This window comes from Camelina sativa, chromosome 18 (genome assembly GCF_030686135.1).
Source record: "Camelina sativa cultivar CO46 ecotype springtype chromosome 18, ASM3068613v1".
In the NCBI taxonomy this organism is placed as follows: domain Eukaryota; kingdom Viridiplantae; phylum Streptophyta; class Magnoliopsida; order Brassicales; family Brassicaceae; genus Camelina; species Camelina sativa.
Genome location: NC_141897.1, coordinates 20,048,616 through 20,073,703, shown reverse-complemented (window position 1 = coordinate 20,073,703; position 25,088 = coordinate 20,048,616). Strand labels below are relative to the sequence as shown.

The window sequence follows — 25,088 nt, the reverse complement described above, 5'->3', positions numbered from 1 at the left end:
TCATATTATGACGCAATCATTTGCCACAACCTAACCCATTTAAAGATATGGGTTCTGTTCTGTCTAGCATGCTGAATAGAAATTTTATATCAAATTCTAGCATGCTGAAAGTTTTTTGTGTTTTGTTTATTTAAGTAGGTACCATAGGGCGTATGAGTAACAAAAAAAATGCTGATTTTCATATAATCTGTCTCAGAAAAGAGAGAGAGAGAGAGAGAGAGAAAAGTGCTTCGTTACAAAATCGAAAGGAGCCTACTCTTCTGTCTTTAGCCGGTTGGTTGGCTCTTAACAACGCAATGAAAAAAGCTGATTATTTTTCTATTTTTTTTTCGAATAAAAGGAGTGAAAAAAATAAGACTTGTAATCAATTTGATTCCAAAGAGATACTGTTTCCTTTGTAAAGAGTATGCAAAAGAAAAAAGTTGTAATCAATTTGCGGTTTTTATTCCTCACAAGTTAAAGATCAATCATCACGGTTTGTGAACGAAAGAAAAGTTAAAACGTTATCTCGTAAATATCATAGTCCAGTCCATGTCCATGTCCATCGATGCATATTCTTTGAAGTTCGATGGTTCATTGTAACTGAATTTGTTGGGAAAAATGATAACCATCCCTTCATAACACATGCACTAAAAAAACTAACCTAAAAATATCAAAGTATGAAAAGAAAACTTAGACAAATGATTTAACATTCAACTTTTACATTTCTTCTTTAAACAAAACAAAAGATAGAAAAAATGAAAATAGAAAATAATAAGCAAAAAAAAATTCGTGTATATTGACACAAGTAATACTCTAGTTTTTTATTTATTAATTTTATGTGAATAATATTACAAGTCTTTATTTGGAAACAAAAAAACAAAAAAGAAAAAAAGAAAGAAGAAGAAGAAGAAGAAGGCGAAAGAGAGGAGTGGAGGTGTGGGTTCTGTTCTGTCTTGGCTTTGTCTCCCCCGCTTATCTCTCTCTCTCTCCACTAAATTGTTTTGTTTGCTTTTTTTTTTGATAAAATTTATATTCTTTAACAAGTATATATTTTTTTTTCCAATCTGCACAAAATTTATCTAATGTCTGTTCCTTCTGCTCCCTCTTCTCAGTACCTGCAAATGGAGGAAGAAGAATCATACTTTGAAACCCTTGTTCTCATTTGATTCCTCCTTCCTCTCCCTCTCTCCCTCTTCTCTCTCTTCTCTCTCTTTCTCTCTGATTCCACACTTATTACTCCTCATCTCTCCCGTCACTAGCAAACATCAATTTTGCTTCTTTTCTTTTTGTGTGTGTGTGTGTGTGTGTGAAATTGGACTTGAAAAGGAGAGGAATTGTGTCACTTCAAGCAAGAGTTTTTACAAACTTTACCTTTGATGGGTTTTACTTGTTTTGTTGTAATCTGATTCAAAAATAGAAACTTTTTTTTTTTTTTCTTTGTTTCCTTTGCTCTTCTTTTCAATGGAATTTGACTTGAATACTGAGATTGCGGAGGTGGAGGAAGAGGAGAATGATGATGTAGTAGGAGCAAGGATTATTGACAAGGGTACGCTTGGAATCTCACCATCATCTTCTTCTTCATGCTCTTCCGGATCATCATCATCTTCTACAGGCTCTGCATCTTCTATATACTCTGAGCTGTGGCATGCTTGTGCTGGTCCTCTCACTTGTCTTCCCAAGAAAGGCAATGTAGTTGTGTATTTCCCACAAGGTCATTTGGAGCAAGATGCTCTGGTTTCTTATTCTTCTCCTCTTGAAATCCCCAAATTTGACCTCAATCCCCAAATCTTCTGCAGGGTTGTTAATGTCCAGTTGCTTGTAAGTCTGTCTGTATCATTAACCATACTAAAACAAAAACAAAAACATTCCTTTTTGTGTTCTCTTTTGCTATTCTTGAACAAGTTCTGTGTTTTTTTGCTAATTGTGGTAATTGTTTGCAAATTTGGTTCCTATTTTGGGGGGAAAAGGCTAATAAGGAATCCGATGAGGTCTACACTCAAGTCACTCTGCTTCCACTGCAAGAGGTACTCTTTTTACTCAACTGTTGGTTCTTTTACAGTTCAATTCTTGTTTTGAAGGAGCAGATTCATAGATTGTGTACAAAACATTTTATGTTATTCGTAGCACTAGTGTAGATTTGTATTATTGGGTGAAATGTGAGATGCTACCGGTTTAAGAGATTGTGTTTGTGCTCATTATTTGTTTAAGATGATCATAGAGAATTGAAGCATAGTCTTCTTAACTTTGCATTTAGAATCTTAGTGATGTTAATGTGTTGAAGAAAGTTCTTGGTTTTAATAGTTTTCCATGCTAAACGCGGAGGGGAAAGAGGTCAGGGAGTTAGGAGGGGAAGAAGAGCGAAACGGAAGCTCATCCGTCAAAAGAACGCCTCATATGTTCTGTAAAACCTTAACAGCTTCTGACACAAGCACCCATGGAGGCTTCTCTGTACCTAGAAGAGCTGCTGAAGATTGTTTTTCTCCTCTTGTATGGTTCTCTATATCTCATTTCCTTACATATTTGACCTTCTTGTTATAAGCCTTATTTGCGATTTTTTTCACGGTGGTTAGGACTACAAACAGCAAAGGCCATCTCAAGAACTCATTGCAAAGGATCTCCATGGAGTAGAGTGGAAGTTTCGCCATATCTATAGAGGTAGCTCGGGTTGAGTTTGCTATTATTCATTTCTTTCTTTTTTGTTTGTTCAATGATATCTAAATGTTCAGTTCTGTTTCTTTATAGGTCAGCCAAGGAGGCATCTACTCACCACTGGTTGGAGTATATTCGTCAGTCAAAAGAATCTTGTCTCTGGTGATGCGGTTCTATTTCTGAGGTAAGCATAAGGTATCAGTTTACCAGATGCGATGCAGAATTGTGTAAAAACACATATATTCATTACTAATGTATGTGTTTATAGAGACGAAGATGGAGAGCTGAGATTAGGAATCAGAAGAGCAGCACGGCCAAGAAATGGACTTCCTGATTCAATCAGTGAGAAGAATTCATGTTCAAACATTCTGTCTCTTGTGGCTAATGCTGTATCTACAAAAAGCATGTTCCATGTGTTTTATAGTCCACGGTAAAAATAAAATGATTCTTAACTAGGTTCAGTAGGATACAAGAAGAACTATAACGCTGATTCATGTGTTCATTCATATACAGTGCGACACATGCAGAGTTTGTGATTCCTTATGAGAAGTATATCACTAGCATCAGGAATCCCATTTGCATAGGCACAAGATTCAGAATGCGATTTGAAATGGACGATTCTCCTGAGAGAAGGTATTGCTGCTTTCTTGCTTCTCTTTCTTGGAAGAGAATTTGAATTTGATATTTTCTTGCAGATGCGCTGGTGTAGTGACTGGAGTCTGTGACTTGGACCCGTATAGGTGGCCAAACTCAAAATGGAGGTGCTTTTTGGTGCGTCCTCTCTCATCTATTTGGAGTATCTGTCTGTCTTTTAACGTGTAGAATCTTTTCGTTTTCGAAGATAGATAATGAAATATTTCACATATGTTTGGTAGGTGAGGTGGGATGAGTCTTTTGTGAGCGATCATCAAGAAAGAGTTTCACCTTGGGAGATTGACCCCTCGGTTTCTCTACCACACTTGAGCATTCAGTCATCTCCAAGGCCTAAGAGGCCTTGGGCAGGTCTACTGGATACTACTCCACCCGCAAACCCCTTAACCGGTAAATTAAATACATTCTCTTTGGAGGATATGCTTTTGCAGATACTTTCTTCAGTAGATGATTGATTGTGTTCTTGGTTGCAGCAGAAAGGGGTGGTTTTTTGGACTTTGAGGAGTCGGTTAGACCCTCTAAGGTCTTGCAAGGTCAAGAAAATATAGGTTCTGCATCACCCTCACAAGGGTTTGATGTTATGAACCGCCGGATCCTGGATTTTGCGATGCAGTCTCATGCAAATCCAGTTCTTTTGTCTAGTAGAGTGAAGGATCGATTTGGTGAGTTTGTAGATGCTACGTCTCTAGACCCTGCCTGTTCAGGCGTTATGGACCTGGATAGGTTTCCAAGGGTCTTGCAAGGTCAAGAAATTTGCTCGCTTAAATCATTCCCGCAATTTGCTGGTTTCAGTCCAGCTGCTACGTCGGGAAAACCGAATCTTGGATACACTGATCCCTTTGCTTATCAAGCCAACAAGTCAAGTTTCTATCCGCTAGCTTTACATGGGATTAGGAGCACTCATGTTCCATATCAGAATCCATACACTGCGGGGAACCAATCCTCGGGTCTCCCTTCTCGTGCAATAAACTTTGGTGAAGAGACTAGAAAGTCTGATGCAGTAAATGAAAGTGGTCTACCGAGTAATGTTACAGCTGGTTTGCCATTCAAGATTGATATGATGGGGAAACAAAAAGGTGGAGACTTTAGTATGAATGTTTCATCAGGATGTAAACTTTTCGGATTCTCCTTACCTGTGGAGACACCTGCATCTAACCCACAAGGCTCAAGCAAAAGGATCTGCACAAAGGTACAACTTTTGCTTGTTGGAGTTGCATTTCTAGATGTCTCTTCTAATGAATTCTTGTGTTGAATATTTATCAAAAGGTTCACAAGCAAGGAAGCCAAGTGGGGAGAGCTATTGATTTATCCCGACTAAACGGGTATGATGATCTCCTTACCGAGCTTGAACGGCTGTTCAACATGGAAGGGCTTCTCAGGGATCCTGAAAAAGGATGGAGGATCTTATATACGGATAGTGAGAACGATATGATGGTCGTTGGCGATGATCCATGGCAGTAAGTTCTTTAGACCTACCTTCTAAAGCTCAATCACAACTTGGTTGCTGCTTAACTTGAAATTGGCTTTTGGCTATATGGACAGTGATTTCTGCAATGTGGTGTGGAAGATACACTTATACACGAAAGACGAGGTGGAGAATGCGAATGACGATAACAAGAGTTGTTTAGAACAAGCTGCTCTCATGATGGAAGCATCAAAGTCATCTTCTGTGAGCCAGCCTGATTCTTCCCCTACAATCACTAGATTTTGATTGTAAACAACCCTGAAACAAGCTTATTTCCTTTTGCTTTCTTAAGTGTGTTTTGCTGACAATAGACATAAAAGAACTTTGAATCTGTCTGTGTGTTTGTTTTGTGTTCTCTGGTCTCCATGGACTTGGACCGTTTACTCAAGAGATTTGTGAGTTTATGGTATTTGTAGAGCATGCCGTTGTATGAGTTTGGATTGTGGTCTTGAATTTTCGATTAAGGTGGTACTTTGCTGAATTTTGAAAATTTCTTAACAATTTATGTGGATTTTCATAAATTATTCTTTTTTTTTTTCGGGAGAAATTCATGAATTATTCTTTTTTTTTTCTTGGTGAAATTCATGAATTATTCTTTTTGTTTTTTGGGTGAAATTCATGAATTATTCTTTTGTTTTGCTAATTTTTCATGTATTATTCTTGTCGTGATTTATTTGAATTGACTGATATATATAATGCATACTAGATATTTGATGATAACTTAGTATATATTTAGTAGAAACAGAAATATTATAGCAAATGATATTTGATTAAATAAAATTATGGGACTTTATCTTATTTGATTTTTTCTATTTTTTAAAAAAAATCTATTTAAACTCTCAATGTATTATATTTTCAATAAAAATTTTAATTCATTTTTTAAATATTGTTTTCTATATTAAAATTAAATTTTATCATTTGAGGAATATTTCATAATCTCTATATTTATCAATCTAAGGAATAAAATAAAAGATAAAAATATTGTAATGTTGTCTTTTTATTTGATACAATGTACCAAAATACGTGGGATGTATGTACCTTTTAGTTGATAAAATAGTGCACATAGAAATTTTTGTGATGCTTTTATTTGCAATTTTTTTAAAAGACGAAATTGCAAGTTTATTTCTAAACAGATATTACATGATTGATTAATATAGTTACAATCATTCTTGTTATAAGAATTCAGCAATTACACAAAATGCACAAGTGAGAAAAATATCCATGGCCGAATGTGGTATTTCGATCAGAGGCGTAATGGATTCGTTTCAGAAACAAAATCAGATATTCTAATGTTTATTCCATTACTCTTTTATTAAGAATTCAAAAAAACAACATAATTCTGAAAAGAAACAACACAACAACACAACATAATACTTCAACAAAGAAACAACAACAACAACCACAACATAACAACAAGAAATAAAGATAACCTAAAACACGCTTTTAATTGGATCACATAACAAAGGATTATCAGTAACCAGACCTAGAGTGTGGAGGATGACCTTGACCTTGACCATGATGATATTCATATTCAGAGATGCTTTCTCTCTTAAAACTCTGGTTTAGGTTTTGGTTGTGGTTTGGATTATACTCTTGTCCGTAGTTCATATTGTACTCCTGAACAAACCCTTCATTGATGTTACCATGATTACTGTATCCATACTGTAAAGCAGGATTAGGGTGAATCGGGTTCTGGTTGTAGTTGAAGGCATTTATGTCCATCATTCTTCTTTGACTAAACATGTCCATATCATGGTGGATATGACTCCCATCATCAAGCCCAAAAGCAGCATTACTAGAGCTTCCCACATAAAAGTTTGGAACTGTTGCTTGAAAAAATTTGGAAGCTTCTTGTGTAACTATCTTCTTCAAATTCTCAAGATTACCTTTGAATCCACTGAGTTGATTTAACGCAAGTCCTTCAACGGGATCTTCCCACCAGTCTCCAAGGGCTTTTGTTTTCTCTCTCATTTTCCTTAGCTCTTCAGTCTTTTTCTTCTCAGCTTCTAGTTGACTCAACAGCTGCAAATATTAACTAGTGTTAGCCACCCAAAAAGTTGTGCTTTAAAATTTTTAAACTTGAGTACCGACACGAACAAGTGCCTGAGATAATTCAATATGCTACGTTCTTAAACAAAGAATGTGCATTCTTGAATTTCGTAGTTGATAAAAACAATAAATCTAATTATAATTATTTTTAAAAGATAATAATTTTAAAACTTTATTTTACCTGTAAAAACCTAGTTAGTAACATCACAAAAATTAATTTAGCAGAAAATTACTATATAGAAAATAATATTAAAAAGTGCATATATATATATATATATAATAAGAACTCTAATTATGTCATTAGTTTTCATGCCATATGATTCTTTTTTTTTTTACAACCATATGATTCTATAATATCTCATTAGCATTTTAGTGACATGTTATGAGCATATAAATCTATTATAATTGTGAAAAAATTCAAATTTTTAGTGTTCAATATTTAATTATTTACATGCAAATTTTTTTATTTATATTTATAATATTTAAACTAAAAAAAAAACTATTGTGTTCTCTTTCTCCTGCTTAGGCTACCAATCATAGAGTAATATTTTAATTAATGTGTGGTTGACAACAAAAAAATTATCATGTAAACTAAAATTTTATGATTTATATAAAACAGAAAAAACAAATCAATCAGACTTTAAAAGACAAAAAATACCTGAGTCAAATGGATATTGAGATCCTGAACAACAGAATTTCTGTGGACTTCACTGAGTTGCATGTTGTTATATTGGTGAGGAGGTGGTGGGTTATTGTTTAAGAATCGATCAATCACAGTTTCAACACTCGGATGACCAAAAGAAAAGACTTTTCGACCGGGTGAAAACACAATTATGGCGATTTCTGCACCACAAAGTGTACAAAGCTCACTAGCCTTTTTGAAAAGTCCAGATCTTCTTTTTGAAAAAGTTACTTGAAGGTTACTTTCGTTTTTCATTTTGATCATCTCTATCTTTTGACGACCTTTGCTTTTTTTCACCATTTTTAATGATATTTGAGAAGATAAAATATAGATTGGTGTTTTCAGAATGAAAATGGTCAGGTATTTATAATGGAATATTACATACCAAAAATTAATATTAAAATGAAAATTATTTTATTTTATATTTGAAATTCAATTATACCATTTTTGTAACATAATCTTCTTATTCAATCAATATAAGGTATGCAATTCATATATATTTGACTATTACATTGTCATTCCATTTGTACAATGTATCAAAATCTGCCAGAAAGATGCACCTTTAATTGGTAGTGATCTTTACATATCTAATAAAGATACTATTAGAAAAACATAGAGATATAGCAACACAAATGGCAGCATGAGAAAAAATTACTTAAAAAAATATTTTGAACATATTGGTGACAGAAAATGAAAACAAATATTGGTATTCAATGATACACAAACTTTTGACACTTATTAAAAACATTAAACTAGAAAATTAATATACTAACAAAGTATATTCCGTCACATTTTTATATGATTATATTTATCGTTATTTTCTAAAAGATAACATGTTTTCTCTCTCAACTAGCGGTTCATTTGTTTTCGATTTATAAAAATATATATGATGAGATGATTATATAATATTCTTGACAGTTGTTATAACAAATATATTCCGTTACATTATTAATGCAATCATATTCATTGCTATCATTTATAATAGACGTTTTTTACGTTATTTGTGATTGATTTGTTATTGATACTTACAAATATTTATGATGAAATGGTTATGTCATTCTATTAGCAGTTTTTATAACTAGACCACCCTTCGCAATAGATTTGAGATGAATATATATGATTGAGCCATACATGACTATGAAATTTCATCATGTTTCGTATAAATCAATTTCTCTTTATTAAGATATATAGCACAAATATATATATATATATATATATAATTATCATCCTAAATAGTTTTTTTTTCTTTTCATGGGAGTAGATTTTAAGAAAATTAGATTCATGTAAAAACTCCGATAAATTACTTTATGAGTTTCCTCCCCCCCCCCCAAAAAAAATATATATATATATATATATATAGGATACAATGAGTTTATAATTTTTTCACTAAATAACGTTCCTTTGTGAAAATAGAAAATTTAGTTATATGAGTTAAAATACAAATACTAAAATTGTCAAAATAGGGGTTTAATATAAATTATGTTATGTGGAGCATTATATAGGACATGAAGACCATCCCAAATCCGTTATTATTTCTAACAAATTGACAACATAAATATGCCGTTACATTAGTTGTTTTTTACACAAAAAAAATAGAACATGTACTTTATCGCTATTGGCGATAAATCCGCTCATGATAATAAGATATTTTAATTATGAAAGTGGATACATGTTATTTTTAACTCTCTTATCTTAGTTGATGGATTCTTGAAAAATAATTGAATGAATAAAACATAACTAAATAATTTTCGTTTTTGTTTGCAGCCAGATTTTTTATATTATAGAAAATTAATTATATAGTAAGCAATAGAAACTTATCCAACTTATTTATGTAGATAGTAAATGTCATCCGAAAAAGTAAAATTGTAGTTGTATAAGATTTAATATCCAATTTAAAGTATTTATGATATTTTTATAGGTCACATGGTTATAAACTATGCATAAAAATAGTATTTTCGAAAAACCTTATCATAATAAAAAAAACTAGATAGAATACCGGCCAAGTTAAATAATCATATAAAATTATACAAATGGCTTTAAAGTTTTATTTTATCTAAGGTAAAATGGTCTTTATTAACCCATTTTAAAAGTGTTATTTTTTAAAATGATTTTAGATGTATAAATATTATGGTATATATATATTCATATCGATTTTTTTTTTTTTAAGAAATATGTGATTGATCTATATATCTTTTTTTTTCTTAACAGCAATTGGATTATATATCTTAAAATCCTTATTTATGAAATGAAACATTTGAATAGGTAATATACCTTTCAAAATAGTACCGAAATAGGAAATCTGTACAAATGTGATCCATAAAATTTAGACATATTCAACTTTTTGCGATAATTATTAATTATTCTTGCTATCGCACTATATGCATACTTTTAGGAATTTATTAAGATATATTACTTATTTATACTTTCATCAGTAGCATTTTTCTTTAAACCTTAAAGATCATTTTGTAAACCAAAACACATGACGAACCACGTCATTTTGCACATGTCTCCAAAATGAACGACGAGAATGTGGTACAGATATAAGCTTAACTATGTCGTATCCTATGATGCTTCAGACTTTGATCAGAACAATGCATACAAACTACAATGAAGAGAAGAGCTGCATTTTTATAATAAATAAATAAAAATTGGAGCACATAATTTACAATGCTATATCTCTCTATGGCTCCTGGCTCCCGAGTAATATTATCATCATCCACACAAAGAAACAATAAAAAACCTATTCGAGTATACAAATTACCAATTAAACCGGAACCACCTGTGCCAACTTTTCTTGCCTATTAGTGTAACTAAATCAGCCAGTGCTTTGCTTTGCAAAATACATCTTGCAGCGTAGCAGACAAGGCCAAGATCCTGAACCGATATTGAAGAGAGTCAACAAAATCATACAAGAGAAATTATCAATACCGGTTCAATTCTTGCCTGCACAGAGAATCATGCAAATCTTGGCAAACTCCGGTGTGCTGTCTGATGATCCTGTTCATTGTTCTGTGCATAGCGTTAAAAATCAAAAGGTACACCGAATCATCCCCAGACAGACAGAACAGAACAAAACAGGATGATTTTTATCACTCAGAATCCGAGTCAATGGAGAGGTACATCCGAGGTCTTACAGAACGCTTCTGCCGAGGAAATGAAAATGGATTATCTGATCTTTGCTTCTTTGCCTTGTCTTGTCTACTGTCAGTCATACCCAGAAGCAACGAAGCTGCAAATACGCAGTAATAGTCAGTAATTGTACCACACGAACTTTGGATATAGAGGAGCATAGTCAAAAGACAAAAATAAGCTATATTTAAGAACTGAACAGATCTTTCTTCTTCAGTTTTTTACAAGACCTAGCAGCTTAGTAAATTGGAGAAAAAGGTAAATGCGACATCATGAACCGGATCCACATTCATAGGTCCCTTTGATGTTTTTAAGAAAGTAAATACTTAGTCTCAGACAGGGAACAAACCGGTCTCTGTTGTAGTATCCAAAGAACCTTCCCTTGTAGACATCTGCTGGCTTGAGTTGATCCCGTTTACAGTTGCAGGCTCTCCATGATTCCCAGAAACGCTATCTCCTAGCCTAAGCGAGATCCAGTCTTCACTGCGGATACCATTTGACATTTCAGCTTGGTTTTTAAAACCCGATTGAGCTGAAGCATCTGGTTTGGTTGGCAAAAATATTTGAAGTGAGGGATCGTCTCTACCAAATGCAAGAGGATTGTCAACTAGGCCATCGTTTGCTTCAGATCGTCCAGCAGAGCCAGGAACCACAGGAACAGACGCCATTGATGTCTCAGGAGCCATGGTGTAATCCCCATTTATTTCAGGAGCACAACCAAGTGCACCATGATGATGCAACCCAACTAAACCTTCTGAAACGTCAGCATCAGATCTAAATAGTTGAAACCCAGGAGCTTCTGGAGTTTCAGAAGGAAATGACCATAGGGGCGTATCAAATTCGTCATCATCATTGAAAAGACCTAACCGTGAGCTTGCCCCAGCTATGCTGTGTGGGTCGTCATTATAGGAGTTAATTATTCCAGAAGGGTTCAGCGGAAAAGTCAGCCCACCATCTGTTCGACAACCACTGTATGCAGGTCCCGGAGTGATTACTACATCATTTTCTTCATCCGAATCACTTAGAATGATGACTTCATTATTTAAACCCTCTCCAGATTGGTTTCTGTCAGGATAGTTATAACCTGAATCAACATTCATGGAAATGGAATCAAGTTCCATGCCGTTGGCTACAAAATCAAAGGTTCCAATAGCATCCTGATTTACGCTTGCATCATCACCATCCCTACCACTTCCAGTAGCACTACTACTCATTGGTATAATATTCTTCTCCTGATATCCAACCTTTTCTTGCCTATTACTGGAAGATAATCCATTTGCATTAGGTTTGCTAACTTCCCAAATGCCATTGCGATTCTTCCTTATTCCAAGTTTTAGAGGGGCCGGGCCATCTGAGAAACCTTCTTGTTTAACCGGTAACATTTCCATCTTCCGTTTAATCTCATCAGCAGAGGGACATAGACTACCATCGGGTGCGTGCCACTGTGAAAGTTCCCCCAGTTCCCTACGCTCACTCTCTCTTTTGGAGTTTACCCGCCAAGAACCATCAGGTTTCACTTCAATTTCAGTCACCTCTTCATCACAATGCTTCATCTGTCGTGCAGGAAGAAAACAATTGAATAAAAGCATAAATACAAAAGTTCAAGAATTCTGGTGTTCCCATAGGTATACCTTAGACGTGATACGGTTAAAATAAGGATCCACGATTACATGCTCCACTGAGTAATTCTTCAGACAAATAGGGCACTGCCACTGCATGTCCAACCACAGAACAACTAAAGTCAGAAAACAAGAGAAATAACTTAACATCCAGACAAGGATAGGAGACCTACCTTTCTGGAACGTTGATTCAACTCCACAAACACCTCGAGGTCAAAACAGCCCATGTGAACACATGGTAAAAATCTCCCAGCAACTTTTATCCTAGAACCGCTCATCTAATGACACAAGCAGAAGAGACAATAAAAGTTTAGTCTGCCAGATAACCCTAGAAATATAAGTATAAAAACTGAGCTATAAGATATTAGTAACTTACAGGACACCGAAGATTGACACCGAAGAAATCAGCAACAACTTCAATGTCACTATCACTATCAGCATTATCATCTCCACCTCCACCTCCAATGCATCGGCGGATACGTGCAAGAGCATTTTCAAAAGTCTCCCCTTTACCCTCTTCTGGAATCAAATTTAAAACCTAGATACAAAAACGAGTAAATATATAGGAACATTGGGGATCATTAACGCACAATAGCTGGATTTCGGAACATACAAGAACACTAGCAAAATATATATAACACAAGACCACGCTCATTGACTCATCTGAGTGAAATAGAGGACGAATGAATAGAACTCTTAACATTTGAAATCTGACAAACAGGGGAATAGTTAATGTAACTGTGTAACCACAAGTAATTTCCTTCCACAAATTACACATTCTAAAGGATCCCAATTATAATTTTATTTCTTATTTGAACATTTATAACTATTCTCCCCATAGACCGACCAAATCTTTGAATGTTTCTTGTGCACTCTGGTATCCATACCTGTTGCAGAGTCCTGCGCTTCACAAGTCGAACTCCAAAACAAAAAATCCGAACATCAGTTCCACTCAAGGAAATTCTGTTAACACCATCCCTAATACACTGTGTGATCTGCCAACATAGTAAAATGAGATGGTCAAATTTCACCACTGATTGCAAGATTTTCAATGTATGAGAGATCAAATCCTATTTTAAGTGAAAAGGGTTACTACTGAAAAGGGATAAAAAAACACACAATAGGTCCATCGTCGCGGCCGTTGACTCCCAGAAGCTGTGACCCAGGTCGGTTAATTGCACGTACAGGCAGGCCTATGAAATGATAGGATATATATCAATACCATATCAGAAGATATAAAGCATTCTTATTGAGTATAATCAGAATAACATAAAATTTAAGACAATATGAATGTGAATATGATGTGCCCACAGAAATTTGACTATATGCAAGGAAAGGCTCATATCAGACTAAAAATCTGGAGATGTCACTGTCATACCATTGACCTGCATATCAGCATACTGAGGCCACTGCATCCTAAAGATAACTTTGTCATTCAAGAGCATACACCAAGCCTAAAAAAAAAATCGAATTTCAATTAGAAACGCATAGGTCGATACAGTTTACATTTAAACGTACTTTACAAAACCCAACCTGAACATCGTACTCTTGTTTTGCTAACAAGTCCTTGTCTGCCCTTGTGATTTGAAATGTTCTCTCCACACTCTGCATTGTGTTTGTACTGGAAAGTTTTGGATCGGTGCATTAGAACAAACAAAAGCCATGAAAAAGGTATTTCTTCAGCAAGTACTGTGCATTTAGCTAGGAAAAAATTGTGATTTTTGTTCTCCAGACACTGAAATGAATGTCTTATCCCAGTTCCAAGTAGAAAAGTCAAGTGACTAGCAAGACCGTGATAGAATGCAGATGATTTATACACACAGTGCAGATGATTCATTAGTGAGTAAATAAATGCAGACCATTGCAGGAAAAATCAAAATTAACGTATTTATTGCAAGATGAAACAGATGGTGATGTATCATACAAAATAGCCCACTGAGTGATTCAGCTTTCTAATGTAAGAAATGCTAACAAATTGTAACTTTAAGGAATGGCATTAAAACTAGAAAAGTTCAAAACCATAGAAAAAAAAAAAAAAAAAAAGATATGGAGTCTTACCCATCAGATGGGATGTTCGTTGGAGTTAGCCTCACTGGAGAGAGTGGATGTGCCACTGTAACCCAAAACCTGCACAATGATGACCATGTAGGACACCCATAAATAACAATTTTCATGGATAACCAAAGGTGCTAATGTAAAAAACAGCAACTAATATTTACAAAAAAAAATTATAACTACTATGAAGACAGAACTAGAAGATAAACAGCAATCAAATACAAGGAGATAAAGAAAATAGAAGGGAAAGCATGTCAAATGTATAAATATGTCTTTCTTTTTGGTTCTGGCAAGAAAGAATTATCCTGCAGTAGGGGAGGAGTTCAGATGGATAATTAATTACAACTCAAACTTTAACTCAGGCAAGAAAAGTAAAAAAAAACTTACGGGTCAGCTCGAGTAAGTCGGCAGATTTCACAATAAAATGATTCAGGAAGTGGTGGATTTCCATCCATAGGCTTATCTGGGACAAGAACACAGCCAACGTGCTGCCAAACATGGCATCTCGGATCCTCACACTGAAATCGGAAAGAATAAAAAACCGTAATTACAACCAGAAACTACCACCCACCTTCACAAATGAATCAATAATAAATACATCACATCATCATCGGCCATAATATACAAAGAATTGCTCTACAGCCAGTTACAACAGGAATAGACACAACAAATTTCTCCCAGGTTACCTGTATCATTGAGTCTGTCTCGAGTGAATTTCCACAAACACATCGAACTTTCATTTCTGGTTGAAAAGGATCTTCAGGCTCCCCCTTAACTTTCATAATATTGGTATCTGAACTCACTTGCCCTTTTGATGCTAAATCGCTTGCCCCAGATACTTGCATTTTCCTATGGAGCACAAAAAGAAAACATTATGGTAACAAAAAATCGCACAGAAAAAGAATGGCATTGGTTAAGAAATCTATCATGAAACGAGTACTCACCTATACGTATCGTCAACTAGTTTTGCAACTTCTTCCCTTGCCACTGTATTCTTTTTAGACCACAACCTTGCAGCTGTTAGTAGGGAATGAAGACGGAAGCTTATCAGAAAGAATGGTAGAGCAAGGGTGGGTGGCTTTAAATACGCCAAGACGTGAATAAACAAAAACAAGTGGCTCAATTAACCTTGTTCATCAGAAAGAAGGGTCAAAATCCGGTCAACAAGTTCCTGTACAAGAAAAAAACAAAATATGGTAAAACAATCAAATCTTTGACAATGGCAATAACCTAAGTTGGTAACCCGAGTATTAATTCAGTGTACCCTGCGAGCATCATGAAGCTTATTTGACTATTAAAGATTACAAATTCCCACAGAAGACTAAACAACGCATATCTACCAAACACAAGATGGTAAAAGGAATCGTCTAATTCATATGAAACAGATACCAATTCCTGCAATTATGACTATCTGAACATCACCAAACCATAATTACAAACAAATGGAAGAACATCAGAAAGATATAAACCTGTTTCTTTCCCTGTTTTGAAAGTCCCAGCTTAGTAAGCACATCCTTGAGCTCTTTTATCCGAAAATATGAAAGTTTATCCTGCAAACACACAAGAAACTCAACTTTGAGCCAAACTACTAAATCCAAAAACCCTTATGAAATTACAATCAAGATCATGAAAAATATATATATTTTTTTTAATAAAAAAAAAATCCACTCATTCAGAAACAAGTTGAAATCAACACAGAACACAAGCATACGAAAGAGAAAAAAAAAAAAAAAAAAAAAAAACAGATCTTTGAGTAAAAAAATACCTTACAACTAGCTTCCAAATCCATGTCTTTCAACCTCGAGACAAACAAAGAAGAAGCAAAAAAAAGAAGCCCAGTTTCAGAACACAGGAACGTAAACTCCAGTAATTAGTACCAATTCACAGCAAGCAGTCTCCATACAGCAGCCGATCTAACAAAACAAAAAGAGAGAATTAACTCAAAACGAAAACCTTTAAAATTCCCCCAAAAATAAAATTACAATTTCTATACAGAAACGGAAAAAAAAAAAAAAAAAAAAAAACACAAACCAAGGAATCGGAAACTGCATCATCACAACATAAGCGAAATTGATAGGATGAAAAAGAGAGGATTTTGAAATTAGGGTTTTCACAGCTTCGATAAAGATTAAAAAGACCCTCAAAAACAAAAAACGCAAGACGGAGAGTAGGCAAAAAAAAAATTGATCCGCCGAGACGAAAACAAAAAGAAGGGTAGCCGGACCAGTCGCCGATTATCAAATCCGGTTTAATGACGGGCAATACGTCCGGGTTTAGTTCCTGTGTGGTCACGTGCACCGTCTCCTCCCCCCCACACCAATATTTTAATTTTTTGTTTTTTTTTAAAGACGTGTTTTTGACTTTTCGGTTCTCACCCTCACCACCCCACTTATCCGTTTTTACTACCGTAACGCCCAGTCTTGTTTTATTAAGCGAATATTCCCACGTCAGCTGTTTCACTAACCGGATCTGACGGGACCGGTTTTTTATTTATCAAATGTTGGTGCAGGATTTAGCACCCACGACATACCGATTTAAACCGAATATAAACCAAATAGACTTTGCACATTAACTAAACCGAGGGACCCCCTTTTGGGCTAGCTAAACTGGCCTATAAGCAGAAGTTCGGCGAAGTCACTTGACCGACCTCCGAGACCGCCCCTTAAGCCCGACTTGATCATCAGAAGAGGAAATTTATGAAGATCAGAGATTTAAGGAAAATAGACTTATTTTATAATCAATGTATTCATATAAATAGGGAGAGATCCTCTCATTGTAAAGGATCCAGCAATTAATACAAAAACCCTAGTTCTTCATTGTTCTTGGGTAAAACCCTAACTTCTTTCTCAAGAGATCAAAACCCCTCTTTATTTTCTAGTTTTAATCCATTGTTTTAGAAGGAGATCTTAAGTGAATTTGTCCCCCACTCAAACAAATTCATTGTGTGAATTCTAGATTCAACAATTGGCGCCGCCTGTGGGGACCCTTACACAAGTTCTACGTTTCCTCTCTCTACTACCAAACCTAAGGCAAACCAGAAGATCAAGTTCAACCATCCGAACTGCCTCCTTGCAAAGCGAGTTCCCGGCAGTTCCCGACGAACTAGAAGACGAGTAACCTATCTACGGATTGCCCCGAACAGTAGCTTTTCGTGGAACTAGATTTCGTTCCAATCCGAGCTCTCGTCTGAATGATATTGCAGTTTCTCTGCAGCATACTTTATCCTTCAAATATAGATTCGTTTGTTTTCAACCAGCCAGCCTCGGGATCGATTTTCCGGATGCGTACAACAAATCAGGTCGTGAATAACCTATCTATGGATTGCCCTGAAAATAAGCTTTCCATAGAACTCAATTTCGTTTTAATCGGAGTTTTCTTCAGAGAGATATCGCCCTCTCACTGCCGCATATTCTATATGTCGAAATTAGTATAGATCTGACGGGTTCCGACCAGTCGATCTCCGAGACGATTTACCAGCCGACTCCACCGAACTGGGTTATGAATAGCCTACTCATATATCGCCCCGAGAATCATCTTTCCATAGAAACCAGTTTCATATTGATTGGACATGTCTGCCGAAAAATATCACCGTTTGTCTGCAGCATACACAATCTGTTAAAACACAGATCCGTCTTCATCGCACAAGGAAAACCTTCGGGATCGATTTTCTGACGAATTACTATGACCCAGATTACGCACAATCCATCCATGGATAGGCCTTAGAGTCAACTTTCTGGAGAAGGCGACCTCAACCCAATCCAAAGTGTCTATCGAAAGTTATCGCCCTATTTCCGAACTGACGCATCCTGTTCAAACTATAACTGTCAGTTCGTCATCCCGACTTGGAGAGCAGTTTGCCACCGATCTAGATGGAACCTAGAGCCGGCATTCATATCATTCTGAAGCTAAGAGGTTTATCTTCCCAAAAAAGCCAATCTCAACTCAGTCCGAAGTGTCTACCGAAATTAATCACCCTACTTCTGAACTGATGCATCTTGGTCGAAAGTCTAGCTATCAGTTCTCCGTCATGACTTGAAAAGTAGTTCGCTGCCAATCTAGAATGAAACAAGAATCGAGATACATATAAACTTGAAGCTCCAAGACTTAGCTTTCTAACAAGATCGACTACGCCTCAATCGGTGCTCTGTATCTCAACTTGCGACAAATTTGCTTGAGCAGATGCGGCCTGTCCGCAATTGTCAGATCGTCTTACATCATGACGATATTCCCAGCAATCAATATAGAATATGTAGTCGATCTGCATATCAGTTTGAAGCTCCGAGTCTCATCTCTCTTATGAGACCGACCTTGCCTGCAGCCGAGCTGTTTCAAGAAATTTATCACAAATTTCCCTCAACAGGTGTAATCTGTCAGAACTCTATCGACTTGCGAAAGCAAACCGACTTTTAGCAACGTTTCCCATCGATCTAGAAAGAACCAAGTGTCGTAATGCATATACATCTTAAGCCCCATGTCTTATGTCTTTAAAGAGATCGACCTCGCCTCAATTCGAGCTGTTTCAAGAAATATATCACAGAATTCCCTCAACTAGTGTGATCTATCGAAACCCTAAAATCGCAGATCCGACCTTTCAAGAGAATCGACTTCGGAAGCATTTTTCTATCGTTATAGAACGAACCAGACGCCGATCTACATATCAAATTGAAGCCCTGAAGCTTATATTTCTAACAAGACAAACTTCGAGTTGATTGGCTATTCCACGCGAAAGATATCACCGTATTTCTGGAACAGGAACATTCAGCCCGAAACCCAAAAAAAAAAAGAGGAAGCAGATCCACCTTATCAGTTCGCCCTACTTCATGGCTAATTTCGAGCAACCTAGATGAAACCTGTAGTCCATCTACATATCAATCCAAAGCAACGAGGCTTACCTTCGCAACAAGATCGACCTTGTTTCAGCCTCGTAATTTATGAGAAAGCTATTGCTACATTTTCATATTACTAGCAAAATCATAAACTTCATTATCTCAAGACGCTTGGACGAACAATGGAGAAAACAGTCACAACCAACGGTAAATTAATCGATACTTTTCTACTCTTCTTTGGAAATTATCTTCAGCTCTCAACAGCTCACTACAACTTATCAATGGGATTTTTGTAACTCGTCCCAAAAAGCGGAGCCATGCCTTGCTTATAAAAAAAAGGGACCAGTTACGAACTCGTTAGTTCTTAATAAAAAAAAAAAGTCGAGCCATGCCTCGCAAAAAAAAAAAAAAAAAAAAAAAAAGTTGAGCCATGCCTCGTATAACCTCAGTTCGGGACTTCGAACTCATTAGTGCTAAAAGCCGGGCTCCACGCTTGCCAATCAAGAATGAACATCCTTTTAAACGGACATTTTCAGTTCGTCCTTTGGACAACTTTTCAGTTCGTCCTTCGGACAACTTCTTAGTTCGTCCTTCGGGCAACTTGAGTCTCAGTTCGTCCTTCGGACAACTTCTCAGTTCGTCCTTCAGAAAACTTTTCAGTTCATCCTTCGTCCTTCGGACAACTTTTCAGGTCATCTTCTGACAACTTCAGTTTCAGTTCATCCTCAGACAACTTCAGATTCAGTTTGTGTTCAGACAGCTTCAGTTTCAGTTCATCCTCAGACAACCTCATATTCAGTTTTTGTTCAGACAGCTCCAGTTTCATTTCGTCTGCAGACAGCTTCGACTTCAGTTCAACTTCAGATAGCTCCAGTTTTAGTTTTTCTTCGGACATCTCCATTTTCAATCCGTTTTTAGACAGTTTCAGTTTCAGTTTGTCTTCAGATAAGTTCAGTTTCAGCTCGTCTGCATACAACTTCGATTTCAGTTCATCATCAAATAGCTTCAGTTCTGTTTGAATCTTTGTGAGTCATACAGAATCTTTCGACATCCTGGCCAGATGCTCGACTCGCGTCAAACCGTAAAAGGGGAATAAGCCGAGCCCAGTATCTCGCTCCCCTCAAACTTTTAATAGGGGAATAAGCCAAGCCCAGTATCTCGCTCCCCTCAAACTTTTAAAAGGGGAATAAGCCGAGCCCAGTATCTCGCTCCCCTCAAACTTTTAAAAGGGGAATAAGCCGAGCCCAAATCTCGCTCCCCTCAAACTTTTAAAAGGGGAATAAGCCGAGCCCAGTATCTCGCTCCCCTCAAACTTTTAAAAGGGTAATAAGCCGAGCCCAGTATCTCGCTCCCTTCAAACTTTTAATCGAGGAATAAGCCGAACCCAGAGTTTTTATTTCGCACCTCAAACTCTCTGACGAGAGATAAGCCGAACCCAAAGAATTCTTTTTTGAATTGTTTCGCAAGTTCCGGTTTGGACGGATATGTAAGCCGAACCCAGAGTTTTAAATTTCGTCGTCCGACTTCCAAACTGGAACAAAGGAGGTAAGCCGAAATTCCGTACTTTGCCCTCCGCCAAAGCGCATGTACGCTTGGGTTAAATTACCCAATAAGGATTATTCGTGTAAAATTCCGAATAGAGTGAAAACTTTATTTCTTGCAAAAACAATTCGTCCAAATAATACAACTTCTCAGTATGTCTTCAGACAAGTTTCCAGTTCGTCTTCGGAAAACTTCTCAGTTCTTCCTTCAGACAACTTTCCAGTTCTTCTTTCAGACAACTTCTCAGTTCGTCTTCGGAAAAGTTCTCAGTTCTTCCTTCAGACAACTTTCCAGTTCAACTTCGGAAAACTTCTCAGTTCGTCTTCAAACAACATTTCAGTTCGTCTTCGGAAAACTTCTCAGTTCTTCCTTCAGACAACTTCTCAGTCGTCCTCTGACGTTTCAGTGCCAGGTCTTCCTCAGACACCTCACTTCGAGTTCATCATTCATTTCGGAGACCACAAACCTAAATAGTCTGCAAAGATTGAGCTTTCTCTTCCGGAATTGCGAGCTAGCTGGTCAGCAATGAAGAGAGCGACCAACTTACAAAAAATCGTTATGATATGCGACACGTCTCAACTTGGATTAGCAACTGCTATGGTGCGTGATGTGAGCACGAGATCGGACACGCGTCCAGCGACGCTCGAGCCAGACCGGGACACCTTTCGGACACTCGTATCACTCGCGGGAAAAACTCATACCAAGAGTTCATCCAGGACTTCAAGAAACAAGATCAACCACTTCGTCCAAGCATTCGTCCAAGAAGACTGAGAGATCGACGCAGCCAAGACAACCATCGACGAGACCGTCTGTATGAGGGCGCTAAAGACGTTAGGATCATGACTCGTACTCTTTTTCCTTACTTCGGGTTTTCTCCCATGTGGTTTACCGGAGAAGGTTTTAACGAGGCGACGAGTCCTGACGCACAAAATCAGTTCGCGTGCTCGGAATTCAGTTTTCCTAAAGTTTTGATCGAATATTTTTTCCTATAGTTCGGAAACTCGAATGGATAATCGAATCTACCGAACTGGGGGGGGGACTAATTGTTGGTGCGGGATTTAGCACCCACGACATACCGATCTAAACCAAAGGTAAACCAAATAGACTTTGCACATTAACTAAACCGAGGGACCCTCTTTTGGGCTAGCTAAACTGGCCTATAAGCAGAAGCTCGGCGAAGTCACTTGACCGACCTCCGAGACCGCCCCCTAAGCCCGACTTGATCATCAGAAGAGGAAATTTACCATATTTGAAGATCAGAGATTTAAGGAAAATAGACTTATTTTATAATCAATGTATTCATATAAATAGGGAGAGATCCTCTCATTGTAAAGGATCCAGCAATTAATACAAAAACCCTAGTTCTTCATTGTTCTTGGGCAAAACCCTAACTTCTTTCTCAAGAGATCAGAACCCCTCTTTATTTTCTAGTTTTAATCCATTGTTTTAGAAGGAGATCTTAAGTGAATTTGTCCCCACTCAAACAAATTCATTGTGTGAATTCTAGATTCAACATCAAATCAATTTTGAATTTGGAATTCGGGTAGGGTTTGTGCATCGGATGGGTTACTTCTTTGTCTCGATCTAATCTATCAGGTAATAAAACTGAATTACCACCCCAAAAAAGAAAATTAGCCAACCACATAAATAGTATAGAATATATATATTCGTAATTTGTTGTGATTTGAATGTAGATTCTTATAGTTTGTAACTTTATAGTTGAAAAAAAAATAATAAATAAATAACTTTATATTATATATCCAATGACAGGATTAGAAGGAAAGAAATTGGAGTCAAACATAATTAAATGGTAAAATATACAACTTTTCCATATTTTTCTCATGGCATTGTGTATTGTATTATTTGATTCCAACTTTTTTTAGGTGAGAAGAATTTAGAAACATATTTGTGTCTCTTCTTCTTTATTTTTATTTTGTTTTCCATTGAATTCACTTATATCATGTAATTGGATCACAGGTAATTTAACTATGAATTCAACTAGACGTGTGAATGTATCGAAATGGGTTGGTGGTAGACCAGACAAAATATGTATATATACAGTACTCAATTCAATTGTGGGATGGTCCGTAAAACATGCAGAATAACATGTGGGAAAATCATGTCTTATCCTCCATATATGTGTGTGGTGGTCTCGCAAGCATATTGATTCTTGGACCAAATTAGATATTTATGACTTTCAAAATTATTGCACAAATTTATATTACTATGTTTTTGTCAATACGTAGAAAAACGTCATCGAAGTCCATTTGTTGCAAAGAAGTGAAAGCCATATATAATATGAGAGTTTAGACAACAAAGGGCATGAAAGTTCTTATCTTCAAAAATAATATGTTTCTCTACACTCGAACCAAATACAAACCATCATTTACCAAGTACTAGTGGTGGAGTTTTGTGCTGGTCTCACTGGCTTGATCTTTCTTGCTTCTAATGGAAACTAATTAACAGTGAGATCTTCAGTTCATGATGTTGATAGTTTCACAGATTAGTCAACCTTTTCGTCTAAACGTTTTTGATGGCCCCCTTGTGTCTTGTCAAATTCAAACAAACAAACAAAGCAAATTGTAAGGAATAATATATAGATATTGGTCATGTGAGTGAGAATCAAACCAAATTCTGCAAAACAAACTGAGAAATTGATTAGCCACCTATGGCTGAGGATGTGTTAATCATTTGAGCTCCTCGCTGAGCAAACTTTCGAAAGACACAAACATCTCTGAGCAAAGAGCAAGAAACCTGTCTTGGAACAGATTATCATTGTAGGTTAAGAGAAGACGATCTAGAGGCTCAAACTAAGGTCGTCTAATGTTTCATGCTTTAATAATTGTCTTGCAATGTAAGTGCAAAGATAGATGAAAGAAACAAAACTATGACTTGAAATGGTATATAATAGAATAACCGAAATACCTTTAAACTTCGACCTGCATCTCTCTGCCTCAAGATGCATATATAAGGATTGTTACGTAGGAGAGATACCGTCACCAGTCACCACTGGGTTGAAATTTCGAAGAAGTGATGATGGCGCTATCTCTCCTGCGAAGCAAATCTTTGTTCGCAGTGTCAAAACCATAGAAGAAGCAAGACCACTCATATGATATGGTTCTATATGTGTAATCTTTTTATTAGATTTATCTCATCCTTGAATATATTTACCAAGGGTCTAAGAAGAGTGGACTACATTTATACTCGTTGCTCTTTATTGTCATTTAGTTTGCCACTTTCTATGTGGCTGCAATCAAATGATTTTCAAAGATTATTATCCCAAGTGAGGTCATCGTGTTAACGTCATGATCTCCAACGATTTGGCATTAATTACCTTCATCTCCAAGATTTTATATTTGAATTGTTCTGTTTGCGTAGGTTCTGTAGTTGGTTTGAGCTCTTGATTTTGCATCTATTCTCAGACGTTACATATGTACATGTTCATTGACAATGGCGGGAAATTTGTTCAGTTTCATGCATCTGGAGGGTAAGACACGACACCAAGGTCCCATGGTAAATCTAAAAAGCAAATACATATCCATAACTAGTTCTTGTATAGTGTTGGTAGTGGTACTATATATGTACTATGAACAGATCCTAGATTGTCACTTTATAGCTCCACTTAAGCAAGTGGAGTCTTGTGACACTTATAGTTATCCATACCAACTAGCTAGGATCTAAAAATTATAATTATATACGCATAAATCTCAACAAAACACACATATGACATATTGATTGCTGATATATTAGTTAGATTAAAGGGTAATAAGTTAGCGTTATGAAAACCATTGCACGGAGTGGTTCTTGTTAAATGCCCTTGTCTGGTTTCTGCTTGATGATATGTCTTATTTTTTTTTTTGGACCATGCTTGATGTGTCTATTTCTGTGTAATAAATGGTGAAAAATGATGTTAAAGCTAGCAAATACTGTTCTAAGACTCTGGTTAATACAGAAGCTTTTAGGTGGAATTGCTTTATTGAACAAGTTGGTTTACAAAGTTGAGAAACACTTAGATATGTATGATTTTACAGGTGAGGCTGCATTTATTCTCTCGCTGAAAAAGAAAAAGCCTTATTGTCCTCGTCAATACTTTTACAAATCCAAATGAGAAAGAGAAGAAGAATCCAAACTAAGAGTTGTCTTTATTGTCATGCGGAGTAAAATAGGTAAATGAAACCTATATTTTGTTTTAAATTATTTTTACAAAAGATAATAAATATTTTCTTCATTATAAACTTATAATACAGTAAAACCTCTATAAATTAATAATATTGGGACTAAGACATTTTATTAATTTATAGTGATATTAATTTATCTATAAATTAATAATAATTATTTTATAGTGTAAATTAATAATTATTAATTTATAGATATATTTTTAATTGTTTATTTTTTTAAAAATTATGAATTGGAACAACTATAGCAAAATAAGATTAAAC

The 25,088-nt window shown here is 36.0% G+C and overlaps 3 protein-coding genes and 1 long non-coding RNA gene across 7 annotated transcripts; 1 reads left to right on the top strand and 3 right to left on the bottom strand.

The window, feature by feature from the left end:
- Positions 1-640: 640 nt before the first annotated feature.
- On the top strand, positions 641-5,228 carry LOC104762153 (auxin response factor 4). Of its 2 annotated transcripts, none has more exons than XM_010485389.2 (12): positions 641-1,800; positions 1,950-2,006; positions 2,284-2,469; positions 2,553-2,637; positions 2,725-2,815; positions 2,900-3,061; positions 3,145-3,264; positions 3,327-3,402; positions 3,507-3,672; positions 3,756-4,471; positions 4,549-4,739; positions 4,825-5,228. In XM_010485389.2, exons 1-12 carry the CDS (start codon positions 1,444-1,446, stop codon positions 4,991-4,993), a joined length of 2,376 nt encoding a protein of 791 aa, XP_010483691.2. In that variant the 5' UTR covers positions 641-1,443; the 3' UTR covers positions 4,994-5,228. The 2 variants fall into 2 exon arrangements, with proteins under 2 accessions (XP_010483691.2, XP_010483692.2); XM_010485390.2 differs by having other exon boundaries at positions 778-1,800; positions 3,759-4,471.
- Positions 5,229-6,029: 801 nt separating this feature from the next.
- LOC104762152 (agamous-like MADS-box protein AGL62) lies at positions 6,030-7,809 on the bottom strand. The gene is made up of 2 exons (XM_010485388.2): positions 7,455-7,809; positions 6,030-6,769 (listed from the first exon to the last, which is right to left on the bottom strand). Exons 1-2 carry the CDS (start codon positions 7,776-7,778, stop codon positions 6,218-6,220), a joined length of 876 nt encoding a protein of 291 aa, XP_010483690.2. The 5' UTR covers positions 7,779-7,809; the 3' UTR covers positions 6,030-6,217.
- Positions 7,810-10,086: 2,277 nt separating this feature from the next.
- LOC104762151 (E3 SUMO-protein ligase SIZ1) lies at positions 10,087-18,511 on the bottom strand. Of its 2 annotated transcripts, none has more exons than XM_087499292.1 (17): positions 16,313-18,511; positions 16,047-16,194; positions 15,751-15,831; positions 15,410-15,452; positions 15,226-15,298; positions 14,968-15,130; positions 14,669-14,799; positions 14,285-14,353; positions 13,760-13,847; positions 13,605-13,680; positions 13,346-13,419; positions 13,114-13,221; positions 12,603-12,764; positions 12,400-12,504; positions 12,239-12,319; positions 10,957-12,160; positions 10,087-10,707 (listed from the first exon to the last, which is right to left on the bottom strand). In XM_087499292.1, the coding sequence occupies exons 2-17, from the start codon at positions 16,068-16,070 to the stop codon at positions 10,568-10,570; spliced, it is 2,622 nt and encodes an 873-aa protein (XP_087355418.1). In that variant the 5' UTR covers positions 16,071-16,194; positions 16,313-18,511; the 3' UTR covers positions 10,087-10,567. The 2 variants fall into 2 exon arrangements, with proteins under 2 accessions (XP_087355418.1, XP_087355419.1); XM_087499293.1 differs by having other exon boundaries at positions 16,506-16,678.
- Positions 18,512-22,968: 4,457 nt separating this feature from the next.
- LOC147923093 (uncharacterized) lies at positions 22,969-23,818 on the bottom strand. 2 transcript variants are annotated; one of them, XR_015589386.1, is made up of 3 exons: positions 23,575-23,818; positions 23,316-23,403; positions 22,969-23,197 (listed from the first exon to the last, which is right to left on the bottom strand). It is a non-coding gene; the product is annotated as an uncharacterized LOC147923093 (long non-coding RNA). The 2 variants fall into 2 exon arrangements; XR_015589387.1 differs by having other exon boundaries at positions 23,316-23,407; positions 23,575-23,760.
- Positions 23,819-25,088: the final 1,270 nt, after the last annotated feature.